General features: G+C 41.1%; 1 protein-coding gene across 3 annotated transcripts; it reads left to right on the plus strand.

Moving 5' to 3' along the window:
• Positions 1-2,116: 2,116 nt before the first annotated feature.
• Positions 2,117-24,186, plus strand: STK38 (serine/threonine kinase 38). Of its 3 annotated transcripts, XM_037885157.2 has the most exons (15): positions 2,183-2,425; positions 3,211-3,384; positions 5,548-5,683; positions 7,594-7,645; positions 7,801-7,923; positions 8,642-8,725; positions 11,102-11,225; positions 12,866-13,020; positions 14,350-14,452; positions 16,359-16,420; positions 17,371-17,488; positions 17,798-17,921; positions 19,186-19,281; positions 19,626-19,720; positions 20,668-24,186. In XM_037885157.2, the coding sequence occupies exons 2-15, from the start codon at positions 3,345-3,347 to the stop codon at positions 20,796-20,798; spliced, it is 1,443 nt and encodes a 480-aa protein (XP_037741085.1). In that variant the 5' UTR covers positions 2,183-2,425; positions 3,211-3,344; the 3' UTR covers positions 20,799-24,186. The 3 variants fall into 3 exon arrangements, with proteins under 3 accessions (XP_037741086.1, XP_037741087.1, XP_037741085.1); XM_037885158.2 differs by lacking the exon at positions 3,211-3,384 and having other exon boundaries at positions 2,117-2,425; XM_037885159.2 differs by lacking the exon at positions 3,211-3,384 and having other exon boundaries at positions 2,155-2,425; positions 5,551-5,683.
• The last annotated feature ends 232 nt before the right edge of the window (positions 24,187-24,418 follow it).

A 24,418-nucleotide genomic window follows, 5' to 3' on the forward strand; every position in this document is an offset into this window, starting at 1 on the left:
TCCCCACAGTCCTGTTTGCTAAGTCACTTATCTGTGGATTTGCATGGTCATAGATCCCCAGGGTCCCATGATTCTGAATGCCCCGTTTGCATGTTTGGGTGCAGCTAAGATGGGTCATTTTGGAGCATCAGTTTGCCGCATCCTAATCCCCCTTTGTGCAGAAGTCCTGCACCTGTTCCACTGTGTTCATGGCCTTCTGCAACCATTAGCCAGGCTGCAGGATTTATTTTTCTGGTTGTTTTTACATCAGAAATAGAAGCTCCCCACCTCTCACTTTTTCCTGGAGGATATTGGAAAATCTTTGGAGGGCATGATAGCTGGAGGTTGGGAGTTGCTTCGCACTTCTCCCAGCCTAAGGGTTTGTATACATGGGGAAATTGACCAGCATAGCTAAAGCAGAATAATTATACCAGAATAAAGTCACTTTATTCAGGAATAGAATATCCATGTGGGAAATCATACCAGCATAATGACAGCGATATAATTATTCTGCTATCGCTACGCATTTCTTCCGGATAGACAAGTGCTAAGACTCAGCATCACCACCCAGCACCTTTGGAGAAATGGAAGAGGTGCAGCTCAGCTTCCAAGCTCCATATTTGATATCATGTTTCAGGTCCTCCTAAAGATTTCCAAAGTCCCCCAAGGAAAAAGTAGAGGAAGGTCTGAGCGACATAAATATTTTCTTGGGGAAAAATAAATTTTATGAGGGCATCTTCACGTATCCAAAAGGAGCAATAAAGGACACAAACACGTTTTTATTTTGCCAGTCATCTTTAATGCCAAATTTGCCAGCTGTGTCTAAGCAAAGCAACATCCCGTTCAGTTGCAAAACAAATATTTCAGATACTATATTTTTGTCATGCTTGTAACAAATGTATCAACATATCCATTGATTGGGGATTACATGTGCCACTTGAATTCATTGAAAATCCACTGTTGGTGTATGTGCAGAGATCAGGAGTGTGTTTCTCATTTTACACAGTGACAGAATGTAAACAAAAGTCCTCAGTGTCATTAAAGTTAAAAGGCTTTTAACATGAAATATATATATATATACAATATTATATATATATAATATTGTACTTGATTTATTGTAGAAATATAAATAAAATAAAGCAAGATTATCTTTCGCTAATATCTCTATATATTTGTAATTAACATGGAATCACAATGGCTCTTTTTCTTATGTGTACTGAGACAGAGAGACGACTGGATGGCTCAACTGAGATTGGAATACGAGCATATAAAGCCGGTTTCAAGATTAGCCGCGGCTGGCAACAATCAAAAGTCAGGTCACATTGTGAAATGAATTGGTTGTCTCAGTCCAGTTCCATTCTGACAATAATATTCTTTTGCCATTTATGGCACCTTCTGTCAGAGGATCTTAAAACACTTTAGAAACATTAATGAAATAGAGGAAACGTCCCAAGACACACCTATGAAATAAAAAGAAAAGGAGGACTTGTCGCACCTTAGAGACTAACCAATTTATTTGAGCATAAGCATTCGTGAGCTACAGCTCCCTTCATCGGATGCAAGATGAAGCTCATGCTCATATAAATCGGTTAGTCTCTAAGGTGCCACAAGTCCTCCTGTTCTTTTTGCGAATACACGGCTGCTCCTCTGAAACCTATGAAGTAGAGGTTTTTAGATCCATTTTACAGATGGGGAAACTGAGGCTCGCACTGGTTAAGTTGCCCATGCAGTACGTCAATGGCTGAGCAAAGAACACACCGAGTCTTGACTCTTACGCCCCTGCTCTTTATTTTGTGACAAAACCTCATGAATTTTAGGCCAGTCTCACGATTTGGGGGGCGAGGGGGGCTGCCTCATGACTTTTTGCACGGTTGGCACGATCAGTGCTGTCATGTGGCCCTGGCAAACGTCATCAAGTAGATGGCACGAGCAGCGTTACTGGCTTTTTACGCGGCCACCGACCGACCGACCCCGGCCAGCTGCGGCCAGCTGCAGCCACCTGCCGCCTCTGCAGCGGCGCGGGGCCGACTCGGAACCCTGGGCAATGAGCGCAAACGAAGGAGAGACATGCGCAGGCGCACAGCGCAGTCCCCCCCTCCCCTTCCCCGGCTGCAAAACACGCCTCTGGAGGGAAAAGGAATTTGCGCATGCGCCGTTGCCCGCCCCGCCTCTCTCGGGGTGAGGACCGGTCGAGGAGAGGGTGGCGGCGCATGCGCAACGTCGTCGAAGTCTCCGAGAGGGGGGGGCTTGCTGGTCTTGTCCCGTCCGCGGCGCCGTCCGTTCCGTGAGTGGCGGTGCGGAGAGCGCTGGGGGGGCGGCGGTAGCGACGCACCCGATCCCTTCCCCCATTCCCCCCCCCCCTCCGCCCGTCCCAGTGAGGAGCGAGTCTCCGGCTCTGAGGAGGGGCTGGGTCCGCGCCCCCATCTCCGCCCCGCGGGGGGCTCCGGTAAGTGACTCCCCCGCCCCCCTCCCCTCAGCTTGTTGCCCCGGTGACGCGCCCCCTCCCCTCGGGGGGGGGCTGCCTCGGCCCCGCTGCCTCCCGCACCTCCCCCCCCAGTCTGCCGCCGCATTCTCCCTCCCGGCCTGTGGCCCGCCCCCCCGGTCTCCCCTTCAGCTCCTGGCCCCCCCGGCTCCCCCCCCCCCCCGCGCGCCCAGGCCACTGGAGGCAGCGTTGGCTGCCCCTGCCCCTGGCGGGCTCAGCCCCTCGCTCCTGTGGCAGACAAGCCTGCCGCTGCCCCAGCCGCCGGCGTGAGGGGCCTGCCGGCCTCTCTGCGAACAGGGCGCCCGGGTGGGCAGCTGCCTGGCCTGGGCTGCGGGGCTGAGCTCCCAGGGCCGGGTCCCAACGCGCGTCCCGGGGCTGGCTCCTTTTACTGCCACCCCATCGCCCTGGGGGGGGGGGGGGGGGCACCGCCAGCTGGGGGGGACCAGGTGTCCCGATTTTACAGGGACCGGCCTGATATTGGGGGCTTTGTCTCACGTGGGCGCCCTGGGGCCCCCTGTCCCGATTCTTCACACTTGCTCTCTGGTCATCCTACGGCCAGCGGACGACCAAATGGGCCCTCTCCTCTGGGTCATCAAGGTGGTCCTTCCCAGTCCAGGTTGAGCCGTGGTGGCGGGGCGCCTGCACTGTCCATGTTGTATCGATAAATAGAGGCACGCGTGCGCTCTCCCTTAATAAATTGGTTGGTCTCTAAGGTGCCACAAGTCCTCCTTTTCTTTTTGCGAATACAGACGGACACGGCTGCGACTCTGAAATCTCCCTTTTATCAAACTTCACACCTGCAGAATTGCATTTGAGTGAGGGACAGTTGTCTGTCTTCCTCCCCCTCCCTTTATCTGCCACCCGACACCGGCTTTGTCACTTGATGGTTTTCTGGGAAATAGGACCTAGTAGCATAATCAAATGTGAGTGATATAAATGTGCTTACAGTACACAGATACCGGATCGGCACGCTCTTGAAGTGCTGTGTATAGAGAGAATCTGTCCTTTCAGATACTGTCACTTTGAGCTGTTTTTTTTTTTTTTTTAAGAGAAATAACTTCATCAAAAATACAGCAAAAGTTCCTCAACAGTCCCTACATTGCTTGTGTTCTTTGAAGAAAGAGAAGATGTCTAACAGGTCAAATAAAAATAGCTTCTATTATAAGGTCTTTGGGGCCTGCCATTTTTTGTTATCTAGAGGGCCATGCACACCTGTGGTGCCTCGGATTTCAGATTTGTCACTTCATTTTTTAGAATTAAAATTTATGGAGCAGTCACTGTAAATTTAATAAAAGTCAGGGTTTAGTGACTGCTCTGGGATTTTGTTTTTTAAATTAAAAACGCCCTGATAAATGAGGGAGCACCAACCACTTATAGCAGCACCCTTGGCCCTGGCATGGAAACCGTAATCCTAGCTCTGTGAGGAGAGGAGGCCTAGGAGAAGTGGAGGTAGGAGGGGGCTGGAGAGAGAGCCTGCCTTGCACTCACCAGGGACACAGCAGTGGCTCCTGTGTCCCATGGGGCTGGGCCATGCTCCCTATTCCAGGTCTTGCGACTTGGTGCATGGGGTCACAGCGCCACTTACTCTGGTTTGGCCCTGCCTCCACTTCATTGTAATTGGGAGAGAGGCAGCAGAGCCAGATTTGAGTAAGTAGTGCTGCAACATGCCCAGAGTGGGGAGCTGGGCCCAGCCGCACAGGAGCTGCTGCTGTGGGGTGAGTGTGAGGTGGGCTCCGTATCCAACTCCTCCACCTGGGCCTTTCCTCTGCACCACTCTCCATGCCCCACCCCCCTCGAGCCTCATGGACAAACAGAGAAGTCACAGTATGCATGACTTTTTCTGCACCCTGCCAAACCTGCAGCCCTATAAATGAGATAGAGTCTCTAAATGATACCTCTATCTTTATCTCTGACTTCTAGGGCTGTGTTCCAGCCATGAGAATTTTGCTCTTTTGGGTTATATTGCCACTAGAAACCCTCAATGAAAATAGGTTTCCGATAGCAGCCATGTTAGTCTGTATCCGCAAAAAGAAAAGGAGGACTTGTGGCACCTTAGAGACTAACAACTTTATTTGAGCATAAGCTTTTGTGAGCTCACGAAAGCTTATGCGCAAATAAATTTGTTAGTCTCTAAGGTGCCACAAGTACTCCTTTTCTTTTTTCAATGAAAATACTGTCTTAAATTTTTCAAAGAACTTGTATATTTTATATACATTACATTTTACTTATTGTTTCTTACCCTGAATTTGAGCCGTAACATGGAATCGGCTAGCTTTTGTGTTTTTCTTAAACTTTATTTTTAATTTAATTTAAAATGTAGATGCAGTATACGTAACCCCCCCCCCCAAAAAAAAAAAAAAAAAAAAAAAAAACCCCTCAAGATTGTTATTTTTTTTAAAGTTCGTACTTGTTTAGAGGTAATTATCTATCTGGATTTTGGCAGGCTGTTTGTGGAAATGTCTGCTACAGTGGGAGACCCTAATTGCAAAAGTAGCTAAAAATAGCAAATTTGTCTGTCTTCAGCTGCTCCACACATCCATTTAATATTTTGGGTCCTGGTAAGCTTCATAATAAGGGGCTCTGCATGTGACTGACAAACGTAGAGGTACCTTGTTTCTCGAAGTGTAAAAGAAAAGGGAACCCCTGACTGGGAATCTCGGGGTGGGTTTTTCATGCCTAACAACTTTACAAGATTAGGAGAATAGATTGGGTGAAGTACAAAACATTTTCAATACTGCCTAAAATGTGGTTTTTGAGGCATAATATTTGTCAAGTTTCCTTCCCTCTTTTTTGAATGCTGTTCAAAAACAGGAAGCCTGACGTGTACCTTTTATTTTGTAACCCTCTTCCCTTCAGACTTTCTCATTAACTGATGGTGCCCAGTTTAGACAACTAGTCTATCGTTTTTCTCTCTCTGATAACTTAGATATTAAAACTATATAAAATATTAACTTCAGTCTGGATTCTTAATTCCAACGTCTAATGTAGTTGAGCGTCTGTTATTTGGTTAGAATTCTTGCTTCCATATTTTGTTGTCATTAGTAATGTCAAATGTATTTTTCCCCCTTTTTTTCCCCCTTTTCTAGTAGCCATGGCAATGACGGGTCCAACACCCTGTTCATCCATGAGTAATCATACCAAGGAGCGAGTTACAATGACAAAAGTGACATTAGAAAACTTCTATAGCAATCTCATAGCACAACATGAAGAACGCGAAATGAGGTAAAAATCCCAGTTGGGAGATGGAAAGTGCGTCTGTGTAGAAGTGAAAGGAAACTAGTGGCATGATTGTTTAACTGGAGGTCCCATTTGAGCAGGTGCTATCTAGTAAATTGTAGCCCAAATTGAACTTACCTTAACATTACCTTAGGCCTTGCTAGTAACTACCTTACTTATCTGAGTTTCTCAAATATGATGTTGACGAGTAAAAATGGTTAGCTAGAGGACATTATTATAAATTAAAAGAAGACGTTTTTCTGATTCAGAATATCTGTTCTTAAATCCATTATTCCATTCCCGAGCAATTTTAAAAAAAGCCATTTTGTTGAGCATGCTTTGATGAAATCAGTTGAAACATTTTCCTTTCAAACTTGAGTCAAATAGACACATTGTCAAGATTTAATATATCTTAGTGGAAACCAATTGTATTTAACTTAGATTCGTTTAAGCAGTAAAGTAAGAGGACAGTCTCTACAAATATTTACTCTTTCAACTGTTGCTCCTTTTGATTTTTATTCCCTTTTAATATTTCTTGTAGTTTTATGAAGTCATGTGGTTTCAGCTTCATTTTCTGTTACAGTTTATGATGCAGCCCTCTGATAAGGGGAAATTCACTTGTTCAAAGGCGCCAAGCAGCTGCTGTGAAGACTGTAATTTAACATTAACTTGACTAACTCGTAGGCGGGAGGAGTCTAATAGGCTTCGATAGATGAGATATGATAAATTCCTTAAATATCCTTGGAAACCTGTATTTTCTCTTTGTGGGCCAGATTCTCAGAGGTGCTGAGCACCCTAAACTTCCATCAGATTCAGTGAGACTTCAGTGTGGTGAGCATGTCACAAGAATAGGCCTATAAACAGAATTTTCAGAAAGGCTTCCTGTAAACGCTTAATGTTGGAAAAAGCTTCAACATTGCTTGGTCCTGCTGAGTACTACTGCTGTGGAAATTCACATTTGGTATTTGAGTGGGGTGTTAGAGAGAGAGAGAGAGATGGTGAGCAAATTGTACTTCCTAGGTGCCTAAATAAGGGGAGAACAATTTCAGTATACATGATAGAGATGTTGGGCTAAAATGTTATCATACCCCAGCAGTTGCTTAGTGGCAAGTGGAGGCTGGAAAAGGATCTTGCAAAGAATGACTTGCATATTGAACAGGAATTCTTCAGTGCATTTGTATAATATGATGCCGAAAAGGCCATCGGGAAGCTCAGAACATAATTAATGTAGGAATTTTTTCTGCAGTGGCCAAAGCTAAATCTGAACAACAAAAATAGATTACCTTCCTTGAACCAAAAAGGGGGGGAAAAAAAGTGGAATTAAGGTTGTAAATGTATCAATATTTTAAGGGAGAAAACCATTAATATCAGTTTAGGTACAAATATGGCCCCATCTCCAAGGTAGCTGAGCATCTCATAGACATTAATGAATTTATTCTTTCAACACCTCTAGGTAGGTGGGGAATTATATTACCCATTTTACAGAAGGGGAACTGAGGTACAGTGAAACTAAGTGACTTCTCTGGTGTCACACAGGAAGCTAGTGGCAGAGCCAGGATTTGAACTCAGATTTCCTGAGTCCCAGTCCAGGTGTAGCCACCAAACCATCCTTGCATAAAATAAGGCATGTGAAATTTCAGGCAGACTGGTTTAGATGAGCAAAGTTATAGAGGGAAGGTGGTGAAGTTGGACTTCTATTGGAAAGGTAGGCTTGAGCTTAAAACTGGAGAGACCAGCATCTTTCCATAACTCTGATTCTTCACACTTCCATATTGAATCCAAATTCCTAGTCCGCTGACTTAGTTCTAGACAACACTTCCAGGTGTTGAAAGTATCTGTGCTTTTTATAGGATTTTCTGAAGAACTAAACATGAATTTTTTTTCATTGCTTTTTTTTTTCTTTTTTTTTCTTCCAGACAGAAGAAGCTAGAAAAAGTGATGGAAGAGGAAGGTTTAAAAGATGAAGAGGTAATGAACAGAAAACAAGTTTTTTGGTTAGATAATATAAGTAACTCATAGTCATACCTTTAGTAACCTCTCTGATTGGTTCAGTATGATCCAGATGAGAACTTCATTATGGAATCTCATAAACCATATGGCTTTCTTTTTAAAACAAACACTAGAAGAGAATCAGGAGGTCCGCACATGCCCGAAAGGAAACAGAGTTTCTTCGGTTAAAGAGAACAAGACTTGGTTTGGAAGATTTTGAATCCTTAAAAGTAATAGGCAGAGGAGCATTTGGAGAGGTAAGAACAGAGCAACTGATTACTGAATAAAACTGTAGTAGCATTATAGGGACTGGAATGCTTTTGAAAAGATCAGAACCGTACAATTTGAAGCCAAATGACACAATAATCACTGCTGAATGTTTGTTTAAAGTTTGACATTAAAATGCATCAGACTTTTTATAGTCAGTGCTAGTTTGTATTAAACAAACAAGCAAAACTCCACATCTTTAAAAGGACCAAAATGCTGGTGAAATGGGCTTGGTTGGCAACCTTGGAAAGCCCCTCTATCTGTATAACAGATATAACAGTCGCAGTGCAGGTGTGACGCTGCTGTGCCAGTGTGCCTCCATCCTGGCCCTGTAGTAATGGGATGCAGTGATAGCAGCAACTGCATGCCAAAGGGCCTTTAATAATGGGTTTTCATGACGTAGAAACTTGCCCACTAAACTGGGTTTTGACCAACCAACTCTTTTCATGTTACAGATTGCCAAATGATATCAAATGGTATCATCTTTGTTACAGTGATCTGGTGTCCTAGAGGTAGCCGGCTCTGTATCCCATTACCATATCATAAGACAGCTAGTGCTAGTTGTCCTTATAATCTGATTCTGCTTCGCAAAATAGAAGTTAAATGTTTGCTTTTAGGGTATGAAACCCAGAATACTGTAAAAGAAACCTGGAAAAGTTGGGGGGATAAGGATGTGTTTCTGACTCCATATTTTTGCAAAACTTGAAGGTGCGGCTTGTCCAGAAGAAGGACACAGGGCATGTGTATGCGATGAAAATACTACGCAAAGCTGACATGCTTGAAAAAGAGCAGGTGATTAATAGTAATTTCAAATAGCAATTCTAGTAGCTCTGCCTCTTTTTAAAATCTTTTTTTCTGCTCCATTGCAAACTCAGATTTCTGGGGGACAAAAGTGGGCCTATATTTAAAAAAAAAAAAAAAAAAAGACTAAAGAATAATCACTGCAACATATGGTTTAGATTTTGCTAGCTAAAAACAGCTAAGGGGGTGTGGATGGATTTTTTTTTTTTTTTTTTTTTTGACTTTCCAACCTGCCTTCGATTTGGATACTCAGTTTTCCCTAAAACGCTTAGAACATTTCAGCCTTATTGTAACTCTTTCTAGAAGAAAGACTCTAGAGAAATTACATAACTTTTATGTGGTCATGAGGAAAAATATAGCTTTCACTTACTATATTTCTTTATCGATTTTTATCAGTGACTAGTTAATATGTATTAATTCACATGTTCAAAACAGCATTTAAAAAAAATTCATTGTCTCTGCAACCTTGGTCAATTTTTTGATGAAGGTTTCAGTTGTACTGGCTTTTCACAAGAGGCATTGTGATCAGATATAGAGTGTGACTGAACATTCTGTTTCCATTTGAAAACATGGAGAAGCAAGGTGTAGGAAATCAGCAGTTTTCCTCTAAACAGCAACAGAGGAACACTTGTATTGCAACTGATCATGTTCCTCTTTCTGCATTTTGTGATATTATGTTACCACTTGAAACCAAAGATATGTATGTGAACTCTCAATACAATCTTCAGAGTGCTGGCTTACTGCAAGTCTGATTTCATCCTGATTTAGCATGTCTAATGGATTTAATTGTAAATATCAGTTGCTGGAACCGCATGAATCCTTCAGACTCACTCGCAGGACCTCCAAAGTAGTGGCACTTTTCATATTAATGCCAATCTCTGAATGATCGTATTATATCTTTGATAGCCCTTCTGGGAATATTAGTCTGAACTAATCAGTCCTTCTTCGGCACTGGAGTTCATCTAGGAAGCAATGTTTTTGTAGGCAGTAATTCCTGAATTAACTTTTGTCTTTTAAAAGTATTCGTTGAAAAAATAGCATTGCGTTCTTGACCTCTTTGTCTTTACATGGCAATTTTAAAAGTCAGTGCTTGGTGTGTGGGCCTGCATTGATGTGTTTTGAGACCTGGGTTTGACTCCCAATCTCGGTCATGAAATATCCATGTCTCATCTGCTAGATGTTAACTGTTCTGAACTGTAGTTAGTACCCTTTGTGCATGTTTTAGTTAGTGCTCTTAATATAGCAGATATTTTAACTCAAATAGGAAGTAGTTTATCTTGTAAAATAAGCACCTCAAAATCGAATGTGTATTTTCATCATATCTATAATTCAATCAATGTTCTCTTTTCCATGTGAAGGTTAAGGAAGTAACAATATTAGACGTTGAAGTGCTCTGTTTGTCTACAGTCCAGGTATAAAGCAGGTAGCTGTAAGACAAGCTTCTCCATACTACCCTAGCCACAGCTGCACTTCTGACTTGGAGGGGATCCATTTTTTATAGGTATAGTAGGTGTATATATAAATGGTCATCTAGGGTAAAATGGGATTATTTTTCTCCATGAAAATTTGCTGAATAGTTGTATGCAGTGGGTTGAGTTACACGCTACGGTGTTAGACTCGTCTTTTGTTCCAATGGATGAGGACAAAGACCTTTTTAGGACCTGATCATGCAACCATTCACTACTAGACATAGTGTTCGCTACTGTCAATAGTCCTGCTGACTGCATTTAATTGGACTAATTGTTGTAGCAAACGTTACTTAAGGTGGTGTTTCTAGGATCGAGCCCTTCAATTGCCATTAAAACTAGGGTCATATTGTGAACCCTTTGCTTACATTGGTGAACAGTTACTTACGCAAACATTCCCTTTGCAGTTAGTAGATCTACTGATGTAACTGGATAATTTTTTCAAAGATCCTCAGAACAAAAACGTGTCATTAAGGTTTACAGTTGAAACCTTTGAACATAAAGGATCTTCGGATCTATGCACTGAGGGATCAGATGGAGTCAGAATCCTAAGGAATTTATTCAGTAGGTACATTCCAAACAAAGCATATGAAAGAATGGCAGTGACCTTTAGTAAGGTTTTCTGCCTGTTCATTCTCAGAAGCATAATTTTTTAAGCTGTTGCAGTCTTCAAAAGTTATAATTGCCTGAAAACCTGTCACACTATTTTAATATGTGAAAATGTCCAGTGATGAAAGTATTGAGACGGGCTGGTATTTCCATTCCTCATGTAGAGACTTGACAATTGCATATTCAGTCTTTCAATCCGCTCAAAACAGTGTTTGAATTGTGTGTGAAGATAAATGCGTCTAATAAAACATAATAAACTTAATAATTAATCATATGCATACATATACCCTAGGTTGGCCATATTCGTGCGGAGCGGGACATTCTAGTGGAGGCAGACAGTTTGTGGGTTGTGAAAATGTTCTATAGTTTTCAAGATAAGTTAAACCTCTACCTTATCATGGAGTTCCTGCCTGGAGGTAATTACCTGAGATCAAAAGGTCCCTTTCATTTTGTTCTGTGGCCGTCTTCTGGCTTTATAACAAATCTTGTCTGTCTTTGTTACCGGTATTTATACATGTGTAATTGCTTTACAGTGTTGTCTTGGGTCTGATCCTGCAGGGAACTGAGCCATTCTTAATGTCTGGTGACTTCATTGGGGAATGAGGGTGCTTGGCACCTTATAGGGTCAGGCCCAAAGTTACCTGTCTGTACCATGGGGCTTTTGCAGTCATGCTTAGGTACAGATGCTTGCAAACTTGACCTAGATGTTCTGTCCAGCCTTATCTTCACAGTCTGACATCTATCTTCTTAGAACCTTAACAGCTTTCAGTTTTCTAACTCTTTTCTTGTAGTTGGTTTGCATCAGAAATAACCTCTTGTCTGCAAAGAAGAGCTTTAAAGGTTAACTCTTGAGTGCTGAAACTACTGGAGTTCACTAACAAGAAGAATGTTATACTGAAATCTTGCTGGGTTATACGGAAAACATGATGTGACTATTGAAACCAAATGATTGACTTCAGACCTGACATTGTGCAGTAATGCAGTCTGTTCTTGCTAAATGTGTTTCTGGCTGCAGAATTGTTATCTAAGGTCCAGATCTTGTGTGTGGTTGTCCATAACTAACTTTGGTTTGTGGGACATTTCTATCAGACAATTCACCTTTTTGCTAATTGGATGTTTTATAACTGAGACAGAAACTCTCAGATAGACTGACACAAAATAAAATGCAGTAGAGGCTTGCTAAATAGCACACAATAGTTTACACGCTCACAAGACAGTCTCTCTTCACTTCTCAGTGACAACTATATAACTGACTATTGTAGTGAGGCTTTTTTATATCCATTACTTTATAACATTATTTGGTATGTTATCAAGTCTTTAATGAAAACTAAACTAAAATTATAATGAACCAACGCGCATTTGGCATATCCTTTTAAATTTCATCTACTCGCTAATTCACAGAATCTAGTATTTCAGTGGGTCTCTTGGTGATTAGTACAAATTAGTTTGGGTCTACTGGATTTCTATAAAATTGGATGTCTCAATACCTGCCACCAACAAATTCCTGTATGTGGCTTTACATCACTAAACAATGTCAAGGTGACGTTCTCTGTTAGCGCCAGCTGATGGCCTGTGATCATTCTATTTGTGATGTCACCGAGAGAAGACATTGCCTGGAATCTAGATTAATTTAAAAATCTAAGATAGCATATATCTTAAATTTATGTATCTGTATTGTGCTAGCAACCTGAGGCCTCAATCAGGGTACAAACAAACTGGTAGTCATGGTCCCTGCCCCAAAGAACTGGCATTCTATTGAAGCTTTATTTTCATAATCTAATTGCTAAATACTCTTTCAACTGAACAAACTAATGAGCATCAACAGGCTCGACTGTAGCTGAGTGAAGAACTAATTACACTTCTGTATGCATTTCTTGGGTGTTTGTGAATCCACAATGTACAAAATATAATTGTTTCATAAAAACTGTCTATGTTCACTGAAATGTAAAATGAATGTCTTATTTAATAGCTTTGGTGACATATGTTACTAAGAGGCTAGGGCTTAATTATCAGTTTATATTTACTTCTGCTGTTTGTGGTGGCTGACTTTTTCTAGGTGATATGATGACGCTGTTGATGAAAAAAGACACCCTATCAGAAGAAGAGACTCAGTTTTATATTGCGGAGACTGTGCTAGCCATTGACTCCATTCATCAGCTTGGTTTTATCCATCGGGATATCAAGCCAGATAACCTCCTCTTGGATAGTAAGGTACAAATATATTAACCACTGTATGCAGTGTTGTTGTAGCCATGTCAGTCCCAGGATATGAGAGAAACATGGTGGGTGAAGTAATATCTTTTGTTGGACCAATTTCTGTTGGTGAGAGAGTCTCCCCAACAGAAATTGGTCCAATGAAAGATATTACCTTAACAACTGGGTGACGTTTGGGTTAGCAACAAATATACTGGGTAACTTAGAATTCAGAATGCTATGATAGATGGCACTATCGGTTAGTTAACCTTCAATTTCTTACCCTTGCAGAGGATATTTTCCATTGTCCTGATAGAAGTGAAGCGACCTCAGTCTAATCTTCAGCTGACAGTACCTTATTTACAGAGTGCTCTCTTGTGGCAGTTGTTAGCACTGAAAACCACCAAGATCAGTTCAGTTTTAAAACCATCTTTTGGTTTCATTTCTTCCTCCTTAGTCTAAGACGTTTCCTTTGGGTCTGACATCTGCTTTGCGTGTGCTCACCAAATATTGAGTAGTGTGTTTACAACAAGTGTGGGGATGTTGCTGATTCATTAGGCTTACAGTCTCATTAGCTCTTCTCAAAATCTTTCTCCAGACTGGTCAGGATACCTGTTTACTTGTATGTATTTATAGTAGGTAGTACCCAGGAAGTTGGGGTGTTTCAATACCTTACTATTGCTAAGTAAAATTTTATATTTTTCTACTTACCTTGTCTGGGACAAATTTGCTGGCAAGAAGAATTTACCTACTTCTGTTAATTCCAAACTATAATGAAGTGCTCCGATTGGAGCAGATCTTTACAGAGTCATGCAAGTTTAGGATATAATATGCCATTTTTAGGCTTAAAAAAGAACTTCACATTGAAAGTCATTGCTGCCTTGCACTGTGGATAAGACAAATTCAAGCACTGGGCAGAGTAACATTTTTCTTTGTGGAATATCCTGTGTCTTAGCGAGTCCGCCCATGACTCATCCACTTTGTGACAGAGGAGTAGACAGCACTGCTCCTGGAAACGATTTGTTCTTACCTCGGGTGGTCATTGCCTCATCCCATTCAATATTCTCCCTCAAGGGACTATGGGGCTGATCCTGCAAGGGGAAGTGCCTTCAGCTCCCATTAAAGTAAACAGGTATTGGGAACATTACTGGAAATTGAATCACATCCACTGTGTGGCAGTGCAGAAAATTATCCCTAGGTTTGTTCAATATCTCATTCCAGTTGTAGGTTAGAGCAAGATAATAAATATGCTTGGTGTTTTGTCATATGAAATAAATGGATAAATAACTCTATTCTTTGGGTGGATGTCTTGTATTTCTTCTGCATTTTGGGTCTCCACATCTCTAGGGCCATGTGAAACTATCAGATTTCGGTCTCTGCACTGGGCTAAAGAAGGCTCATCGAACGGAATTCTACAGGAACTTGAACCACAGTCTTCCGAGTGATTTCAGTAAGTTCTCTGTCATCAGTACCAGCACTTACATTCTCTCCTCTGGGAATGGCGTTAGAAATTCCGAAGGGGACTGATTTCAACACAGCTGCTGTTAGGGATCTAATGAATCCTGCCTATGTGGAGGGTTTGGGGATAAAAGGGTGAATGGTATATGTGGCACATGAGTCCCTGTTAAACTGCAGCTTCCCTCTTGCTCTTTCTGCACTGTGCACTTCCTTTATTTTTGCTACTTACCAAGATATTTATGTAAATATAAGCATTTACCTTTCCGATAAGCTTGCTCCTTCCTTCCAGTCTCACATTATCCTTTCCTTGCTGTACTACACGGTAGGCTCATTGCATGTTCTGTAGCAAGGACTGCTAGCAGATGGCACAGTAGCAGCACGCAGGACTAACGTGGCCAGCCCTGCCATAGCACATGTGGAGGCATGGAGATATTTTAACTCTTGGGAATGCACATCCCCAGAATCTAAATCTTTAAAATTGTTTCGCAAGAAGAGCTGGAGCATGGCACCAGAACGATAGGAAATGGCAGACTCTCCTGAAGCTAGGTCCTTAGCAAGAAACAGAAAACTTCGTTCTCTTCAGTTTCTAGTCAGTTTCCCTCTGCAGCAACACCAGTGTAAATGCTTCTGTGCTAGATCTTGGTATGACTCTGTAGTTGCTAGCTCCTCTTTCATGTATTACTTGAAAAAAAGGAGGCAGTCACTTTCTCTTGGCTATTCCTCCGTGGTGAGGATGTGTGACTAGTAAAGAGGCTTTTGATATATTCACCCCAGTGCTTTTAAAAGAAACAGTTCCTCCTGATCAGAGGCTTTGAGATTCCAATTAACTAACATTTATGATTAGTAGTCAGGGTCTTGGCTATCTCAAAATCGTTTCATTGAAATGATTGACACCACTGTGAGTCCAGTTCCTGGTGAACAGGAGTACACATTACAAAAACCACCAACACAATTAGTACTAACTGACCCTTTTTTGGCAGTCTGTCTTTGGCCTCTCTGAACTGTAGAGACTGAACACCCCTCTGTCCTTTACAGATGGTCCCTTCAGATCAGGTTTGAGGCATGATAGGAGGGCAGTGTTGGGAAGCTGGCGCTGCTGCTGCTTCTACTTTACCTGCTCTGTGGACAGAGAGGATGTCAGTCTCCAGGGCTCTCAATCTGAGAACTGCTTTTCTGAACTGAATTCGCAGAGAAGAGATGGATGCAAAGAAAATGTTGACCTATATTGTCCCTCCTGTTCCTGTGTTGCACTGTAGCTTGAGTGCTTGCACTGTAAAATTCCATAAACTTGACCATACCTGACATGCCTGTCATCAGAGATAAGGTTTTACTAAGCAGATAAGGCCCAAGTACCCAATCTAGGCTTTTTTAACTAGTTGTGCCTATGCTATGTGAGTGACGAAAAGACCCTCAAACATCAATGTCTTTATTTTGCCTTCAGCAAACAAAAGCATATACCGTGTGTGAATAGATTTGTTTGGAACTTTACAGAGAGTAGAGGTTGGGTTGTGATCTCTCTTACATCATTTTAAAGCTGAGCTAACTCTGTTGGATTAATGAGATTTATTCCAGATGTACATGGATGTAAGTGAGATCAGAATCTAATCTTTTAAATGTAGTCATCTTGAAGTGAGTATTTTGTTCCTGGAGTTATAAACTTCTGAAAACATGGATGTTTAATGGAAGTGCTTACAGAATTTTAACTTTAGTGCAAAGAATGCAGCAGTGTCTAGTGCTGGCAGACTGTCAAGTGGCAGGGTCTGGAAGCTACAGATGAGCTAGGAGTAACTCTGCGCCTCTAGGTATAACTTCAAGTGGGGCTATTTATCGTGGATAAAAAGTGGAAAAGAAAAGCGAAATGAGCAATACTGATGTCTGTGTGTTCTGGTCCTCTTTAGCTTTCCAGAACATGAATTCCAAAAGGAAAGCAGAAACGTGGAAGAGAAATAGACGTCAGTTGGTAAGTGCAGTCCCTCTGTCTACAGATGCTCATGGGTGAGCTCTGAGATGCAAGTGGGTTGGCTGATTGATATTAAAAATGACCAGCATTTACACCGTGACACTTTTCAAAACTCTCAGGGCACTTCTCTGAAGTACTGTGAAAGATCTGTGCAGTTGGGCTTTAAAAAAGAAATAACTCTTGTTTGTCCATCTGTAAAATTCTGGTGACTTTTATGCTTAAGATAGAGAACCACCATGGCTTGTTGGTTTTTCTGGTGCAATTATGGCTAAAACTAGCCAAGTTCTTAGCTACTTCCAATGTAACATTGCCTCTGGGGAGACTTCTAGCCCATACCCAGACTGCGATGCCTTAAGAGAACTGGACAAAGCAGATTGAGGCACATAGTGGTGATTTTACCATGCAGATTTCGTAAACAATAACATCTGCCCAAGTCTAGCTGGATCTGGCAGAGAAACTCAGTGATTAGATTTGCATCTATCACGTGTTACTTGGCAGTGCTGATGCTAGAGATGAACATGAGCCAAGTCTCCAGTGTGAACTAGGGCTATACTGCAATTTGTGTTGCACCTGTTGGCCACTGTCTAGCCTTTTTGCCTCTTTAGGGGCTGGAGGAACAGCTTCCTACAAAGACTTTTAAACAGTATTATTTATCTCTTTCTTAATCTCACTTGAAATGTTTCTAACAGTCTATCTTCTCTAAGAGTAGAGCCGCAGCATTTAAACAGGTTTTATTCCCTTCCCCTACAATAGTGTTTTTTCACTGCTGTCACTTTAATGGTATATTGATAGTATGTGAGATCTTATTTTAAAAAAAAAAAGTCATCTTTTAATTTGAATAAGTTGTCTGTGTGGGTTCTGTTCGAGCCCTCTGGTCCTGTGAAGATTTCTCAGTCACTTGTCTGTCGGGATCTCTCTCAAAATGTGTAACTGAAGCCATTCAATTTCAGGCCTTCTCCACTGTGGGAACTCCAGATTACATCGCTCCTGAAGTCTTCATGCAGACGGGTTACAACAAGCTTTGTGATTGGTGGTCACTTGGGGTCATCATGTACGAGATGTTAATTGGTAAGAAACGAGCAATGCACAAACCTGGAGTATATGTTAAATTCATATTACGTAATAGCATAGTCAAAGTTCACTTTTTCATGGCTTCGTTTATCTTTGCTGGCACACCTTCACACTTAGTGCCCATTTTCACAGTAAACAATTTTCTCCAGTTTGCTGTTGACCTGAATTTTTTTAAACTGCTATCTTGTAACCCAAATGCAGTTATTGCTGTTTTTTCTCCCTGGTGACTTTAAATTAGTTCAATTTAAGCTTTAGTAGCCATAAATTACTCTTTACTTCACTGCAGGAGTGTATTTTCTCTTTTAGGTTATCCCCCTTTCTGTTCTGAGACCCCTCAAGAAACATATAAGAAAGTGATGAACTGGAAAGAGACTCTGACCTTCCCCCCGGAAGTTCCAATCTCTGAGAAAGCAAAGGATCTTATTCTAAGGTACCAGTCAGTCAATTGCTGCAGCTGACCAAGCTTGTAGTGTGGTGCCACTTGTTACATGTCATGAATGTTCTCATCCTACAAACTGCATGAAACACCTCTCTTACAACTTGCCTAATGAGACAGTGGGTGCTTCAAAGTTTAAGATGATGCATTTGTCGCATTTATGTATTGACTAGGAAGATTGCTAATCAAATATTTTTCTCATCAAATTCGTGGTGGTTCACTGTCATTTAAATTGGGAGCCCTTAAAGAACTGCATTAATGGGGGCTCTTGTAAAATGCTTATGTTTGGGAGAACCTCATCTCGTAGCTTTTTTTGCCTCTCACATGTCTTCGTCCCCCATTTCCTGTGCCCCTGAATTCTTCAGAAATTGAATCTCCACTTGAAGGAAACACAGAATGAGAATGTTGAGTTGTATTAACTGGCTGTATGGACCCTTTCTGTTTATATTGGCAAAGGATGTCCTTGAAATAGGCTTACGCTTGTTAGGATAGCAGGTTAGAATTACTGGCTTTCCATCCTGTGTATTTAAACGCTTCTCATGAGTGATCTAAATTCCTTTGGGAGTTGAATAGTCTATCCAAGCAAACTCCTGTCTGAAATAAGGTTTACCCACTTTGCTTCCATATGATACATATCTGCCTTAAGGCTGTTAACGCCCCATCAGCCTTTATGCGTTCCACAAAAAGCAATCACCAACCCAGAAACATTTTGTCTTTGTCTAAACCAAGGCAAACATACACACTAAAACTCAGACTCAGTTTAGGGAATAAATTCCCTACAAACCTCCTTGGAAGTGGCTCAAACTGTTTTCCAGACCCACCATTGTAATGCAACAGGCAAGTGTCTGACACTGTTTGTGTGTAGAGTTTGATTTATAAACTTACTCCGTGCACACTGAGCTGGGCTTGTGAAAGAGAACGTGCAATCATTTTGCTCTTTAGTCTTAACTATGTACATAATGTTTCGGGTAGGTTTTTAATCTGGTCTCAATACAAAAGTGAAATGTACGTGCTTTTGTGTGTACTGTTGCCCTCTGCTGGTCCTGGATGAAAGGGCATATTATCCTTGAAAGTAAATTCCCTATATTCTATCACAGCCTTAACATTCCTTAGTATGGTTTGTGTGTTACTTTTAAAATAAGAGCTCTTATCGTTATTCTTCCGTTACAATTTCATACATGTAAATACTAGTTTCTGTTTAAAATGACTCACTGTTTCTAAATATAACACTTCACTATTTTCATGCTTCCTTTCACAGATTTTGCTGTGAATGGGAGCACAGAATTGGTGCACCTGGTGTTGAAGAAATCAAGGGTAACCCCTTCTTTGAAGGGGTTGACTGGGAGCATATCAGGTAGGACGTTGCCAGACACGTCAGCATCCTTCTAGAAAGCTAGTCCTTGTTTAATTTCCCATCCAGTGGTCTAATTACATTAGACTGTTAGGTTTGTCAGAAGTGCTGGTACAGTAAAAACTTGCCTGTGATGGTAAAATGGGCAGCTCTGACTTGAACACGCAGGGAACCAGGCCTGTGCAATAACCAGGCCTACGTGGCAGCGAAGAGGTTCAGATCCTGATCCAAACTTCTCTGAGGTTCAAGCATATCCAGATCAAGGCTTTTTTTGTGAGTCCCTATGGAAATGGAATGTATTTATTGCCTGCCTTAAAACCTAATATTGAGAATGTTGCTCTTGGCAGAGAGAGACCTGCTGCAATATCAATAGAAATTAAAAGCATTGATGACACCTCAAACTTCGACGAATTTCCAGAATCAGATATCCTTAAACCAACAGGTAAATATCTCCCCTTCTTGTCACTATTTTACATATAATGATAATGTAGGATTCCTGTTAAAGTAAACTCTGCAAGTCTGGCTTGATAGCAAGTTCGGGATAAGAACTTAATCATCATCATCTTAATCATCTAATACTTAGGGGGAATGCTGAATGGTAACTTTTACAAACTGTGGGCCCACTTCTGCAAGTCCTTCATGCACAGAACTTCCACTGATATCACAGGGAGGCAAGGGCTTGCGGGAGCAGACTCTGAATTTGCTGCAAATCTAGATGTAAGGGGATTTGAGGGCAGTTTCAGACTTAAACCCACAAACTAAAGCGAAACTCAGAACTGACAGATCTTTCTCCCTCCCCCTATCTTCCTCACTCGACTAGTGTAATACATTTTGTGGTAGCATTAAAGCCAAAAATCCCTCATGGAAGTGCCATTGATAGCCTTACCTGAGTTTTTCATATACATGTGTTTTATAAAGAAAATATTCATCTTTTATTGTACAAATAAGACTACGATGGTTCCTCTGGTGTTACGCATGACGACTGCCATGGAAATGTATAGTTGGGATGTGGCAGTGCTTCTCAGGGCACATTTGTGAGACTTAATATGTGTAATTTTATAACGTTCTCTAGTGTCATGGCGAAAATGGCTCTGCTTTAATCAACGAATGGTGGTTCCACCATGTGTTTTGTAATGACAGCTTCTATGTCAAGGCCTGTTTGAGCATTTGTTAGCATGTGGATTTTTAACACACAATAGACTGTAATGACTCCCTTTTTTCTAGAACTGAAGAATAACACTGGGAAACAGTATTTTCCCAACCAGAAGTTGTATAATTTCTTTAAATTATTTAAATTCTTTAAAACTAAAAGGCTGTGTCCAGTGTTCTGTATGATGAGTACAGTTTAATATCTGAAGAAGCTAACACTTGTATCGCTTTGTCTTCCAGTGGCCACAAGTAACCATCCAGAGACTGACTACAAGAACAAAGACTGGGTCTTCATCAATTACACCTACAAACGATTTGAGGGGCTGACAGCCCGAGGGGCAATACCATCCTATATGAAAGCAGGAAAGTAGTGAACTGTGACCTGAGACTATTTCTGAGCCTTGGATCTTGTTTCTCTGTACTGGGTTTATGCCCTTAAAGCAACTTACCTGAAGGCTATGAACTTTTTGAAAAGTTTTTCAGGTCACAATATATTACACACCATTGTTATTTACTTGGATTTGTTTCTTCCGCTCCATTGAAAACTTCCACGAAACTCTATCACCTCTGATGCAGGCAGATATTTTTTGCTGCTTCAGGAGCAAGTCTGTCTCTGTTTTCACATTAAATTCCTTGCTAGACTGTTCAGTCCAGTAGAGGAGGAAGAGAGAGAAGAGCGCCTTTACTTTCTAACATCATAAAGCACATGGTATTTACAAAATATTTCACCAGTCCTGCAATGAGTGATATACTCAGTCTGCCAGTTCTGCCAGCACTGTTTTCCTAATGGCTAAGAACTGTAGCACAGAGGAAATAAAGCAATAATTAAAGCTTGAGATAGACAAAACTGTCCAGTAAATTATCTAGTAGATGAACAAAACTTGTATTGCCTTAACCGTAGTGTGTAGCGCTATTTTTTTATAACTCAGAAGCCTCTTTAATAGCATTTTTCAGCTCAATCAGTAGCCTCAAGTTGTGGTGCACTTTACTTTTGGTACTAAGACAATGACCCTCAAGCCATTAAATATTTTTCTAAATTAAAAAATTGTGTAACACTTTGCTTTTTCTGAGCAGTGACAGGAGAAACAGGCCACTCATCCTGGTAGAATTTATTCCGTGGAAGCTAACAATTTCCAGCTGTTGTACCGAAGAACCTCCATGCAAACAAATGACTATTGTAGATTATCAGTAAACTAGCCAATAACAAGAGCTGACCTAGAAAAGGAGTGGGTAAGGTGGGGGGGCGGGGGCATAGGAAGGGGAGGGAGGGAAATCCGTTTATCCTGATTGATGATGGGCCTCCTATGTATAATAGGACAGGAGATGGGGTTTTCTGTTCTTGCTGCTGCCATCTCTTGGCCACTTGTAAAATCTGCCGGCCTTGATCAGTTTCAAAGATGATGATGCTAATTTGCTAGTGGCATGGGGTAGTGTCAAGTAGCAAGATATGGCAAAAAGTGTGAAATTCTGCCTAGGGCTCCTCTTACAAACCCTTATTCACAGTGGCCTTCCCATCCTCTACTTAGTATTTCAAAGTTCCTCTCAGTACCATGGCTAAGACATCTGTACCCAGAGTCTTCCAAGTGGGGGTCTGAAAATTCTGGTACATGGGTCCTGCCATGTCTCTCTTTGACTAATTATTGCCTAATGTAGATTATGAAAGTGTATTCCTTTATAATCAGGATGCTCTCCATGAGAGCGCCAAAGTGCCTTCCCTTGCCTAAACACCTCTCTGAACTGTCTAACTGGATCAAACTAATTTGGAGGATTCTTTATCAGCTGAGCTCTTGAGAATTCCTTTCCATGTGCAGGAACACCACTTAGCTATAAAAGAGGTGCAATCAGTGCATTCCTAGTGGCATGTGAAACAAACAGATCCACCCCCCTTGTGGTGCTGGTCTTTAGTGTGTCACTAGATGTTAAATTAATGAGATTTTTAACAAGTGCATATCTGTTTGAACAGTTTAAATTCCTGCTACATTATATTTTTGGTGCTGAACACTAAAAATACCTAGCAGCTAAAAACTACTGTTTTTAAAAGCTAGATCAGTGTGTCAAGATGACCTGGTGGCTATCGTTTGTATATAGCCCTAGCTTTCTAGATTAACAAAGGGAAGAAACTGTGATTGTAATGTAATAATGTTTTTAATGGCTGCATTAGGGAATATTCCACTAAATGTCTTTTGGATTAAAGTGTCACAGGGTAAATGTTGAATGAAGGAGTAATTTGAGTGCAAATACTGTACATAACAGGCTGATTAAGAGTGTGGGTGACAACTTGTTAACATCCTCTCCCTAAGTGCCGTAGCTATGAGACCGTCCAGAAACCCTGAATCTGTGCTGTTGTATTTCTGCGTGGTAGGAATTGGTTCGGTGCATTGCTGTAAGCAGTTTAAATGCTAAATTCTGCCAATCCTAAATTCAAGAGTAGTTTTTACTCTGACAGTAGTGATTTTTGGGCCCATGGGATTATTCATAAGACTACTTAAGCAAAGTAAAATAAAGATCAGGGTCTTTATTTGCTAGCCAGCAAAGCATCCTTTTGTATTACTTAGTTTTTTTGTTTTTGTTTTTAAATCAAGGACTGATTATTACATTTTAGATGTGGTAAAATTGCTCTGTCACCCGCATTTGAAAATGTTGCCTTATAAGCCATTGGAAAGTGAAGAGCTCTTGGCATTTTTAACTATTGAAAATTGTTTTGCAGTTCTTGCTTTCTTAAAATGTGAAGATCAAAACCCTTTTGAAGCTGTTCTGGTTTCGGAGTAAAAGGTTTTGAGACAGCAGATGCATTGTTAACCCTTTAATAAAAGGGACTGGTGTTTTTACAAATACCAAAGAACAAGGGAGAGAGCTATACAATTATAGCTTATAGGGGTTCGCTGTGAAAGTCTATAAACAATACCTTGTTATGTAAATCTCTAGTGCGGCATGTGATTTTTTGAATGCCTTCTGACCCCACACTCAGATTCTCCAGTTGGGTGTTGTATATTATTGTCCTTGAGTTAAAAAGTGGAGAACTTCAAAGGCACAAGTGGCTCTTACGAACCTAACTTCTTTCAACTTTCAGTGGGAATTAAGTGCCTTTGAAAATCTTCCCCTACATGTGAAACCTGTCAGTCATCCTTTCTAAGTGGTAATTTTTCCTTTACAACAGAGCCTGCCTTTTCCTACAGGTATTTTTTATCAACACTAGAAAAACAGTACTGTGTATTATTTCCAGGATCCACACTTCACTGCTATCAGAATAAGATTTTTGTACTTTTTTCTAGATATGCTCGCCAAACATTTTTATTAAGTTAATAAGTTACCAGCTTGTGTATGTTCTCATTAGCTGATAAATGGAGGTAATTAGGAATGCCTTGTGGTTTTTTGTTTAAAGCTGCAAACCGATGAAGGTTGCAAGGAGTGGGTCTGGTTCTTTTCCAGCTAGACCTGCAGGAGAAACTAATTCTCATCTTAAACTTCCTAATGGATGTGACCGTAAATTATGCTGCCAGTTCCTCTCTTCATACTCTACCTAGCACAAAACTGCACTTAGGTGTCACTTATTATCACTGTGCCCTGACTCTGCCTTAACCTGTCCGTTGAAAAAGCGTTCTGTAAATACATGATGCTGTTACTAAATTGCATTGTAAAATTTGGCAAACCTGTTGTGTGTGATGCTGGGGTCTCAGCAAGGGGAAACCCAATTTATTTTTATGGAATGATCTTTACATTCTGCTGAGCTGTGTAAATAAATCCTCTTCAGTCACTGTCGTTTTGCTGCTGTGTTTTGTTTTTGCAAAGGGGAATGTCCCTTGCTGATATTTACACTTTTTTATATGCAAAATAGCAATTACTTTGAAAGTAGGGTCCTTCACCTAGGCACATTGACTTTGACATTTTAGCCCCTTAGACTACAACAGCTCTGGATTTGATGATGGAAGTGTCTTGGGTTTTTTTTAAAATAGACTTGAGGATTGTTTCCTTAGGTGCGTTCTATTTTTGC

Source organism: Chelonia mydas, chromosome 21 (genome assembly GCF_015237465.2).
Source record: "Chelonia mydas isolate rCheMyd1 chromosome 21, rCheMyd1.pri.v2, whole genome shotgun sequence".
NCBI lineage: Eukaryota > Metazoa > Chordata > Testudines > Cheloniidae > Chelonia > Chelonia mydas.